The sequence below is a fragment of the Pinus tabuliformis genome, chromosome 2_2 (assembly GCF_031772625.1).
Source record: "Pinus tabuliformis cultivar Carrire ecotype Pingquan chromosome 2_2, CPIR1, whole genome shotgun sequence".
In the NCBI taxonomy this organism is placed as follows: domain Eukaryota; kingdom Viridiplantae; phylum Streptophyta; class Pinopsida; order Pinales; family Pinaceae; genus Pinus; species Pinus tabuliformis.
The window spans coordinates 713,227,858-713,239,704 of record NC_142300.1 but is presented as its reverse complement, the minus strand read 5'-3'; the positions used below and the strand labels follow the sequence as shown (position 1 = coordinate 713,239,704).

Here is an 11,847-nt window from a genome sequence, read left to right as displayed (position 1 = left end):
CAATCAAGGGAAAGTTTTTACACAAAGCTATTTATGAGAAAGAAATGTTGGAAATACTACATGCACTTAAGAAATGGCGACCCTACCTAATGGGAAGACACTTCAAGGTAAAAACGGATCATGATAGCCTTAAATACTTTTTAGAACAAAGATTATCATCTAAAAAGCAACAAAAGTGGGTCACAAAGATGTTGGGTTATGACTTTGAAATCATCTACAAAAAAGGGAAGCAAAATGTGGTGGCAGATGCACTCTCAAGAAAGGATGAGGATGTGGAAGCATTGTTGTGTGCCATTTCTATTATCCAACCAGATTGGATAAAAGAAGCAAGGGAGGAATGGAAGAATGATGAAGAAGTGTGGGCACTTATTCAAAAGTTACAACAAGATTCCAGTACATCTGATACATTTAGCTGGAAAAATGATTCATTATGGTACAAAGATCACTTATACCTCTGTAAGAATTCCCAACTCAAACAAAAGATTCTTATGGAATTGCACACTTCTTTCTTAGGAGGGCACTCAGGATTTTTAAAAACTTACCACAGGGTTAAGAAGGAATTTTTTTGGGATGGCCTTAAATCAGATATTCAAAAGTTTGTGGCGGAATGTTTGTTTTGCCAACAAAATAAAGTTGAAACAATTAAGACCCCGAGTCTATTACAACCTTTATCCATTCCAAGCCAACGTTGGGAGGAGGTTTCAATGGATTTTATCACAGGTTTACCCAAGTCTGAGGGAAATAGTGTCATCATGGTGGTAATTGATAGACTTAACAAGTATGCACACTTTTGTGCATTATCACATCCATTTAAAGCCAGTACAGTTTCTACTACATTTATGGAAACAATTCAAAAGCTACACGGAAACCCAAGGATTATTGTAAGTGACAGAGATCCCATTTTCACTGGAAATTTTTAGGCAGAATTATTTTCTTGTCTCGGTACTCAGTTAGCTCATAGCTCATCTTATCATCCTTAATCTGATGGGAAAACTGAGATAGTAAACAAATGTTTGGAAGGATATCTTCGTTGCTTTGTATCTGATAAACAGACACAATGGGTCAAATGGTTGCCTCTGGCTGAATGGTGGTATAACACTTCCTTCCATACAGCAACAAAAATGACCCCATTTATGGCACTTTATGGATATCAGCCACCATCTATCACATCATATTTAAGAGAAAATTCTAAGGTTCAAGCAGTGGAAAATCACATCGAGCATCAACAACAAGTCCTCCAACTCTTAAAGGATAACCTCGTGTTGGTGCAAAATAGAATGAAACAATAGGCGGATCAACATCGCAGTGAAAGAATTTTTGATGTAGGTGATTGGGTATTCCTACGGCTACAACCATATAAACAAATGTCCCTCAAGCAATCTAAGAAGGATAATAAATTATCACCAAAGTATTATGGTCCGTACAAGGTGTTGCAAAAGATTGGTACGATGGCATACAAATTGGAGCTTCCTACAGCTTCTCGAGTGCACCCAATTTTCCATGTTTCATGTTTAAAGAAGGTTATAGGCGACAATCTCCCAGTTCAAACAATATTGCCAGAACTTGACGAGGAAGGAAAAATTATATTGGAACCGGAAGCAGTCACAGAGACAAGAACTCGACAACTACGAAATCGATCAATTTCGGAGTATCTCATCAAGTGGAAGAACTTATCGTCTGAATATTCCACAAGGGAGGATGAGAATTTTATACAGAAGCATCCAGAACTACTCAAGCATTAAGGACAACACTTTTTTAAGGAGAGGGGCATGTTATGTCCCTATAATACTAGTGATTACCCCATTACTATTGTAGTTGTATCCCTTATTAATATTGTTGTGCCCCTATTGCCCCCATATTATTATTACTGTGCCCCATAGAATCCCTCTATTGTTATTTTTGTGGCTTTATATTATTATTGATAGGTCGGCTGGGTTATATTGTGACTCCTTAAACTCCTATATATAGAAAGGATGTTTTGTCATTTGAATCATCAAGGAATCATTCATTTGTGTAATGTAAAGGAGGTTGCCCCCTCGAAGAGGCTTAATTCTAAGGCGTTGATCTATCTTTTCTATCTTTTTATGAGCTGGTTTCATAACAGAAGCAGTCCTAAAGGCACGCGTCCAGCCTTGGATTGACGAGGCCTTCACCATCACAATAGAAATTGAAGGAAAGCTCACACAAATGCAAGGAACACAGGCATAGATGCAGGAAAGCAGTGCCGACACCGTGGTCTCGGAACAACGTGTATAGGAGATCCAACAGGCAGTCGTTCAGTGCGCTGCCAACCTTGTAGTAGTTCGGACAGAGTTGGAGGGACTCTGTGCGAAGATCTCCGTCCTGAAAGAGTGACTCAAGGGTGAGTTACGATGTTTTTGTTGGGGGCTTGTTGGGCATGGAATCCCCCCAAGGCATGTTTTGGGGCTTAAAGCCCAAGTTTTGACCAAGTCCTTTGTAAAAGCTCCATTAATTATGGGCGCAGAGCACAAAGTTATAATAGAGTCACAGGGTTCTCCGCCCTCGGTTTTGTAATGTAATGTTGGCTTGATAGACCTACCCATGGTCCATAGACCATGGGATTGTATAAATAGAGTGAGACTCTAAGTGTAGAAAAAGACCTAAGATAGAATAAAATAGAATGGAAGGATGATGAGTCTAAGAGAGTGAGTCAAAGTGAAAAGTATGTCTTTGGGTCATAGAGTAGGAAAAGGCTTTGCAGCTAAGTGCGCAGAGGCCTAGTAGTCCACAGCTGAGTGTGAAGGGCAGGTCGAGTCTGTAACCATTGGAAGAATTAATAAAGAGAAGTTTACCATATTTATGTGTATCTTTTCCTACTTTAATGTATGATTGGGTATAAATTGCAAGTGTAGTGTTTATTTTCTACGTGAACTCTTATGAATGTGTTGTATAAATAAATATAACGTAAGACATCCAGTTGCGCGAAGATAATTGACTGGGCATAGGAAGAGAAGTAAGATCTCAGATGCGACTTAGGGCAATAGCGCGGAGCACTGCTCCAGCAGCGCGGAAACTCCAAAGTCCCTGGTTAGGGCTGCGCGAAGGCAAGTATGTCAGGGCGCGAAGCAACCTGCGCAAAGGGACTAACAGTTGGACCAGTTCAACCCCTCAGACATCTCAAGGGTGTGGAAACCTGGTTCTAGCACCCCCCCATACTGCTTCGAGTGAGACCTCAATTTGCGCTCTGCGAACTGTTGCCAAAAGGGCGAGTAGTACAGGGATTTGTTTGGCTAATTAACTATGAACTTGGGTCAGGCCCCAACAAGCCAACACTTAGTATGTAGAGTTCTCTAGTTTTCTCATGTTTTGGAAGGAGAGTTGCCTTCACCTAAATGATTAACCGAAGAATTGACAATCTTTCCCTTGATATCATGGCTTAGTTAGGGTTGACAAACTACAAAACGTTGAGGATCGGCTAAGCATATGGTTGGGTAGAAAAGGTTCCTTCATATATAGGTTTCCAACTTAAATTTTAGATAAATATTAACTCTATTCCTATGATAATGATTCATTAGCATCTTGAGTGATGTTGTTATTAAGAAAGAAAAACTGTATTTTATGATGTATGGAATTTAGAATATAGTGTCATATGTGAAACAACTATATCTACAACTTATGAGTTAAATATTCATAGCTCATAAATACTTCTGCATGGAAAATTTTTATCTCTTGCTAATGGAGACTAGGCATGTGTGACAACTAAAATAAATAGGTTGTGGACAAGATGGAAAATTATAGGATGATATGAATTCAAGCTAGGTTGTGTGTATCTATTGTATGAAATTCTTGTGTTAGGAATGGAGGTAAATGCTCCCTTCCTCTCGAACCTTAATGAGGATGGCTGCTTAATGGGTCATTCTCCTTGGATTTCTCGTGGTGACCTTAAAAGTAGTGACATGCCATGGAAACCTAGTGTTTTCCTACATATGGATAAATTATTCACCTTACTCTATAATTGGAGTTCAAGTTATTCAAGGTTAAATCCCTTCAAATTTCAAAAAAATGGTTGTTTATTTTAAACCTTCATAAAATTTTGAAAAAAAAAATTCCCATTATCCCATAACATTTGAAAACTATTACCCTTAAATATTTTCTACAATAATTATAATTATAAGAATACATATTTCAAAGATATTATTGCGATGCTAGCTTACTTTTTCCTAACATGTTTAAAAGATTCATTATGAAGTTAAAAAAACAAACAATTTTCAAAATGACATTATAGAATATACATAATTATAGAAAATGAATAAATGAAGTGATAATATTTTGAGGGGTAAAAGGATGTCTACTTTGACAGTGTTGAAAGGAATTATAAATTATATAATATCTTCTAAATTTATTAACAATAGTTTTTATAGGCAAAAAAATTAATAAGTAAATTTAGTTTTATTAAATTTATTTTTATATTTGTTTTTAAATTCCAACTCTATGTTATTCAGATTTACTTTTAAAACTCCAAATCCATCTTGATTCTAATCTAATTGAAAGGTTTTTTTTTCATTTAATCATTGGTGAAAATATAAATTCTTGCAATCTAAAGATAAATTATAACTGGTATAATCATATAATTTAGATGGTTAGTAAATATGTATAGAAACCAATTTATAATAATTATCTAAATAATCATTTCTATTTTACCATGGAGAATTTTAATCTATAAATAAGCTTTATTACAACTCTTTGGGTCAATACCATCATTTATCAATAGCACACACTCAAAAAATCCATAATTCATTTCATATGTTACTTTTTTTAATTAATCAATTTAATTAATAGGAAAAATAAATAACTACTTGGAGATAAATCTCAATCTTTGATTTATGTACGCTATTACAAAGATTCTTATCTCAAAATAGACCTTGCCTATAGGCATAATAATAACAAAGTTGTCAACTTAGTATAGAGTTTATAAATAACAAAGTTTCCATTCATATGTTTTTAATAATTGGTCAAAGTGTTGCAGGGAAAGTTAGTCCCTACTACTTAAAAATGGTGAAGTCTAACTCATAGAAGAATGATCTTTTTCATCTGAATCAAATGATACAATTTCAAACAAGATTGCCATCTTTTGTTGTTTAACATACATTTTTGAATGCATAAATTGCATAAAAAATTATAACCTACATTGGTCAATGTTAGTTAAATTAATAGTGATTAATAGGGCAATGGAATCATATACCCTTGCTTTGAGAGGAACTAATAAATTGAAATCTGAAGTGGATAAATTAATTGCTTGGACTTGCATAGTTTTGTTGGGTAGTAAACAAGTAACTCTACGCATTTTACACAAGTGTTAAGGAACAGATAAATAATCATGAGAAGTAACTCCTAGTAAACATATTTGTTTACATCGTATTGATACCCATTTTATGCAAGGAATTCTTAAATTATGGTAGAAAGTAATTGGTGTTAAATATATTATGTACTTCCTTCAAAGCTTAGGAATAAGAAATCATAAGAAAGGAATAAGAATAAAAATCATATACAAATAAAATTAGTCATTCTTCCATGCAAAAAAAATTATTAAAAGATAAGCATAGATTACCTTATAGACATACAGGTACGCTCACATATTTTCTAGAGTTTTGATCACGATTCGCGAACCACAAATAAGGGCATTTGATGTGATGCAAGTCACAAACCCTCGGTGGTCCAATATACAAGGTTACAATTTGCTGAAGTACTGTATGATAAAAAAAATGTTAAAGGCCTGGAGAGGGCATTGATGCGAGCAGGGTTGGAATTTCGAAAAATATTTTCCGTCAAATTTGATATTTTTGATATTTTTTAATTTATTTTTATAGTTTTAAGTCAAAATTTTGATGATTTTGTCATTTTTTAAATTATATTTGACCAGTAAATTACTCTCTGATGAACAATTTATCCATCAAATTCCAACTCTCGATGCAAGAGTTAATGTCGGGAATGGTTAAATAGTTCTACACCTTTAGAAATGAACATTTTGTTGTTACAATTTGAATTTCACACTCAATAATCGAACTTCTACCCCGATGACAACAGGCTAATGAGAACCTAAGGTAGCAATCATTTAAATCATTCTCATTGCCAACTATCTAAATTAAAGAATTGTTGGTCTTTGTATGAGTACTAAGAGTAAATAGAGTAAATGCCTCTGACCAAGCACAGTAGAGCGGGAGAAGGACCTCATTAATGAAACTGCAGATGCATGTCTATGATGATATCTATCTGTGATTCCCACATGGTGCCATTGACAGGGGTCAGACTCGAGTCTTACCACATCACCATCACAGCTCATTTAATTCAGGGGACAGATTTATTAGAAACACAGCAGCACAATGGTGCACGACAGGGTGGATATATACCTCTTGAAATAGTCTATAACGCGACTTTTTGAAAACTTTTTCGGCGGGTTTTTCCGGTCGAAATCCGGCAGGAATTTATTGGAATCGCAAGTTTGATAGCTAGTTTCTGCACAATGAAAGCGTCCCAGGGGTTTTCCAGGGTGCTGAATCCAAATATGCAGTTAAAAAACCATTTTAACTGCAACAAATCAAGATTTAACCTCAATTTCTTCCGCCGGATTCCGTCACCGGAATCTCCAAAAAGTCGCATTATAGACAACTCCTATACCCCTTTCCATTCATTCACGGTAAAGTTTTTTTATTGGTTGATAGGATATTTAATGGGTTCCGTTGTATATGATTATAGTTAGATTTATATTTGTTTAAATTTAACGGTGGGCATATTGGTTACGCAGACTGCATTAAATATTTTATAGACCGATAAATATTGCTTGCTTTCATTTATTTCTAACTATTGTACTCTGGTTGTGAATGATATCCAAGAAGTGAGAGGGACAATTTTTTATCAGTCTACTGCTAGATTCAAAGAGCGTAGTCTAAAAAAACCCACAAATTAGTTTTAAGAAAAATGAAAACTCTGGCAAGCTTATGACAAAATTCAGTAGAAATTTTTGAAAATCTGAGTTAGAGCTGTGAAACCTTAGGATTTTGGGTTCCCAGTGTTCTTGATAAAACTAAATCCATTTCCACCATAAAAATATATTCACACACTCCATCATTCTGATTTTTAAATATATATTTTTTTATCAGATTCTAATTAAAAAAAACTGCTATCTAAACAAATTTGTAGCATCGAGCATCGATAGACAATCTCGATTGAAAGTTATAGAAGAACAAGCCCAAACACACAGAGTAACTACAATTGGCAGTAAATACAGGGGCCTGCAAAGAAGAAAAGTCTAAAAGTTTAGACCAAATGCAATTAGCATCATGCCAGTAAAATGCAAGTCGCGGGTTCTTAATAATATTGAGGCTCTTTTCCATCCTTGGCAACCGCCTTGGCCTTGTGCTGGGGATTGGCTTCCCGTAGCATATCTACCACCCTTCTCATTGTTGGCCTGTTGATGGGCAGGGCGCTTGTGCAGAGGAGTCCTACCTTTAGAACCATGGTCATTTCCTCTTTGAAACAATCCACAAGCTTGGGATCCAACACCTTGTGCAATTCATTCTTTTGCTCTATCTGATTGCACACCCACTTCACAAGATCTTTGTTATCTCCAAATTCTGGATCTATTGTTCGCCTGCCGGTCACCAGCTCCAAGATCACCACTCCATAACTATAGATGTCACTCTTTTCGTCCACCTTAAGTGTATACGCATACTCTGCACAATGCCACATGTAAATGTATTAAATACTCCATCCATCTATTTCGAAAGCATAAAAAAAGCATACTCCATCGATCTATTTCCAAATGTAAAGAAAATGAAGATTACTGTAGTTTACCCAAATTCAGGAATAGGTTGTACTTTCTTTTGAAATCAATGAAAGCGTTTATAGCAAGTTATATTGGTCATTTGACGAAGGTGAGATGCAGATAAACATCAAGATCATCTCAGAAAATGGGAAAACCAGACAAATCTTAAATTCATGCACAAAGGTAAACCGTTTAAAACATGTAGACAAACATTGCATCAAGTGCTGCAAAACTGATAAGAGAAACACAAGACGAACATCCCTTGTTAAAGAAAGCAAAATAGGGTTCAACTATGAGACTCTCCAGCTGGATATCAAAATCAAAGGAAAGCAAGAACATTCTGAATCAAAAGAGGTCAAGAATCAAAGAAATCGATAATGGAAGGAAATTCAAACACCATATATAATTCTGTGAGAGTATGCAACAGTACGCACCTGGAGCTATGTAGCCATAGGAACCGGCAATTGCAGACATAGAATCAACCCCTTTGCCACAGCTCTGCAGAATTCTGGCAACGCCGAAATCTGCAACACAAGCCCCATAATCATCATCCAGCAAGATATTATTGGATTTCACGTCTCTGTGAACAATCGGTGGCTCACAATCATGATGAAGATATGCGAGCCCCTGAGCTGCTTCAAGGGCAATCTTGTATCTTATGGGCCAGTCAAGAACACGAGCCTTAGATCCATGAAGTAGATCACCCAGACTCCCATTAGGCATGTACTCGTAGACCAACAGATTGAAATCGCTGCTACTAAAACAACACCATAGCTTCACAATGTTCTTGTGCCTGATCTTCCCTAGTGTGTCCACCTCTGCTTTGAAACCATTGTCATTGGAAGCATCGCTTTTAGCACTAGTCCAAAGCCTCTTGATAGCCACAATTTCACCATTGCTCAACGTGGCCTTGTAAACCTTACCGGCTCCGCCACTCCCAATGACATTATCTTCATCCAAGCAACCCAGTATCTCATATTCACTGAACCCCAGCTTGTGAAATGAAGTCAACATCCACGAAGATTTGTCCACGGCCTTTTTCCTCTCCGCATTTGCAAAGCTTCGGTACCTTCTGTAAAACCACGCCAGTCCAAGCACCAAAACAATACCAGACAACACAAACAAGCATCGAAGCAACCACCACCATTTCCGGCGATTCGCTTTTTCTCTACGTTCTTGAGAGCAAGACTTCGTGCCGTTAAATGCCTCCAGGCTACACAACTCAGGGTTTCCCAGAAAACTCTTGTTATACACCGGACTCGCAAACGCCGAAGGAACTGCGCCGGACAAACGGTTGTCCGAGACATTGAAAGAATTCAACGTCAGATTCGCAAGCTCAGAAGGAATCGACCCGCTGAGAAGATTATCCGAGAGGTCTAAATAATTAAGCACTGGCAAACTACCGAGACTGGCAGGTATCGAACCGGAGAATCGATTTTTTGAAAGATTGATCTCCCCAAGCTGCTTGCACGATCCGATTTCAGCAAGAATCATTCCACTTAGCTGGTTATTGCTAAGGTCCAGCTTTCCCAGCTGTTGTAGCTGCCCCAAGCTCGGAGGCAAAGCACCGGAAAGTAAATTGTTGCTGGCGGTTATCTCGCGAAGGTTCCGCAGCTCGCCGATATTTGTAGGGAGGCTGCCGGTAAATTTATTGCCGTTAATGACGAGCTGTGAAAGATTTTTGGCGAAGGTGACCTCGGGAGAAATAAGTCCGTCAAAATTATTGTTCTTGAGCTCCAGCAATGAGACATCAGGAAGTCCCCAGAACGAAACTGGCACCGAACCGTCAAGTTTATTGCCTCCTAGCCTAATTCTCTTTAAACTCGAGCAGGTTGCCAGGGTATCAGGTAATTTGCCGGTGAACTCGTTGTTGAAAATGCTGAGAATTTGGAGCTTCTTGTTCTTGCAGAGATCCACAGGAAGGCTTCCAGATAGCTGGTTTTCTGCGATATCCAGTGTTTGAAGTTCGGAATTTCTCCCGAGGTTCTCCGGTAAAGTACCGGTTAATCTATTCGAAAAGAGCTTTAACTCGTTGAGGCTTGCAAACGAACCAAGCCCTGGAGGTATTTCGCCGACCAGGTTGTTTTGATAAAGATTCAGGGATTCCATATTCAAGCTCCCCAGCCCGGTGGGAATTGAACCGTTGAGCATATTCGCGGAAGCATCGAACCTCTTTAACCTCTGTAACTTGCCCATGGCCACCGGAATGGGACCTGATAACTTGTTCTGATAAAGCTCGATCTGTACAACATTTGCCAGCTTCGTAATGCTTTCGGGAATCGAACCAGAGAACCTGTTCATGGATAAATCCAAGTTTGTTAGCTCTGCAAGGTCGCCTAGAGTCTCCGGAATTTGTCCCATGAGGTTGCAGCCCGCCAGCCATAGATTTTGCAGCTTCGTCAAATTTCCAATCTCCTGAGGCAGAGTTCCGGTGAGAGGATTGTAGGCCAGATTAAACTGTAAAAGATTGCTTAGATTGGCTACAAATGGAGGAATTGTAGCATTGAGAAGATTGGAAAAGAGATTTAAAACTTGCAACTCCGGCAGCTGGCCAAATGCGGAAGGAATCGGACCGGTGAGGTTATTTCCGGAGAGATCCAGATGCTTGAGCCTCGAAAGCTCTGAGATGCGATCCGGAAGTCGGCCAACGATTAGATTCTGCGATAAATCTAGATATTCCAAGTTGCGGCATCTTTGCAAGGCCGCAGGAATCGAACCGTTGACGTAATTATTGGCCAAGGAGAGCTTCTTGAGACCATCGATTCTGCAAACGACGGTGGGAAACGGGCCTATTATATTCGTGTTCGAAAGATTGACTCCTTCCACGAATTTTTCGCCGGCATCGCACGTAATTCCCGTCCAATTACACGGAGAATTATCATTCTCATTCCAATTCCTGAACACGCCCGACGGATCGTCGAATCCGCTTTTCAATTGCTGCAACATAAGTCCTTCTTGTGAGCTGCCAACAGCACAGCGGCTTAATATCGTCAGAACGAAGCCAATAAGCACAAAATGCTTCCGTGACATTGTCAAGATCATGGCTCCAAAATTTTCACTGCAATGCAGGCAAACAGAACAACACCTGTCTGGCCTCCCTCAAACCTCTTTCCTCGTGATATTTCTTGGATTCAAAGCTCAGAGCGCAAGCTTCCACGTTCTAAAAAACAAACGGCATCTAAGGTGGAAAGCTATGCTGTGATTTTCAAAAGCGGCCGGAACGGTGCCCTGATCGCCACGTCACTTGCATTATCGACCCTAAAAGCTATGGAGCCTCACTGCCTCAGTCCGATGTAAGAACATGTGGGTTCAATTTGGTGGCAACTACTCGACATAGTTAAATATCCGTCGTTTCACGGACAATATAAGGTCGCAGATCGATTGTGTTGACGTCCCTTCTAGAAGACACCTTGGCCTCAGATGTTACTGTCCAACATATGACGGACACGACTGGTTTGACCGGTAAGCCAACCAGATCCTTACGGCGGCAGCAAGTGACAAAACTCAACAAAAAGGACGAGGACACTTGTATATTGTACTGTACCGTTTCCGACCGTGTATACCTATTACCCGTGTTTGGCGCTACATCATTTTCAGCCTATTACCTACCGTGAACAGTAAGTTAGTGGTAATCACCTTTTATCATATTCGCTGAAGCGTGGGATAAGGGGCATGCGCCAATAGTTTACTCGGTGACATGATTGTGCGGGTCCGCTGACTGAGACGTTGAGGTCGGCTGCCACGTCAACATCACTGACATCATTCCTCAACCTCCTTACGCGTGATGATCGATTGATCTCGACTGCCCTGACGTAAAAAAGAACAAAAATTACTCACGAGTGGGAAGATCTTATCCACGGGAAAAGGATATTTACGTCGACAATATATGCAGGAAGAATCTTCCGTGCGCTCGCACAAGAGATCCAATGTAATTCTGTAGTCCTCACTGCTAAATACAAAACACTAAAATCGAGAATGTGGTGCGTCATATGAATATTTATAACAGTCAATCCCTTTAACCTTTTTGATGATTAAAAAAGGATCATTTTAAATGATGGATGATA

The 11,847-nt window shown here is 38.7% G+C and overlaps 1 protein-coding gene across 1 annotated transcript; it reads right to left on the bottom strand.

The window, feature by feature from the left end:
* Nucleotides 1–7,086: 7,086 nt before the first annotated feature.
* On the bottom strand, nucleotides 7,087–11,088 carry LOC149194662 (uncharacterized). Its single transcript, XM_089405124.1, has 2 exons — nucleotides 8,218–11,088; nucleotides 7,087–7,691 (listed from the first exon to the last, which is right to left on the bottom strand). The coding sequence occupies exons 1-2, from the start codon at nucleotides 10,823–10,825 to the stop codon at nucleotides 7,327–7,329; spliced, it is 2,973 nt and encodes a 990-aa protein (XP_089261250.1). The 5' UTR covers nucleotides 10,826–11,088; the 3' UTR covers nucleotides 7,087–7,326.
* Between the last annotated feature and the right edge of the window lie 759 nt (nucleotides 11,089–11,847).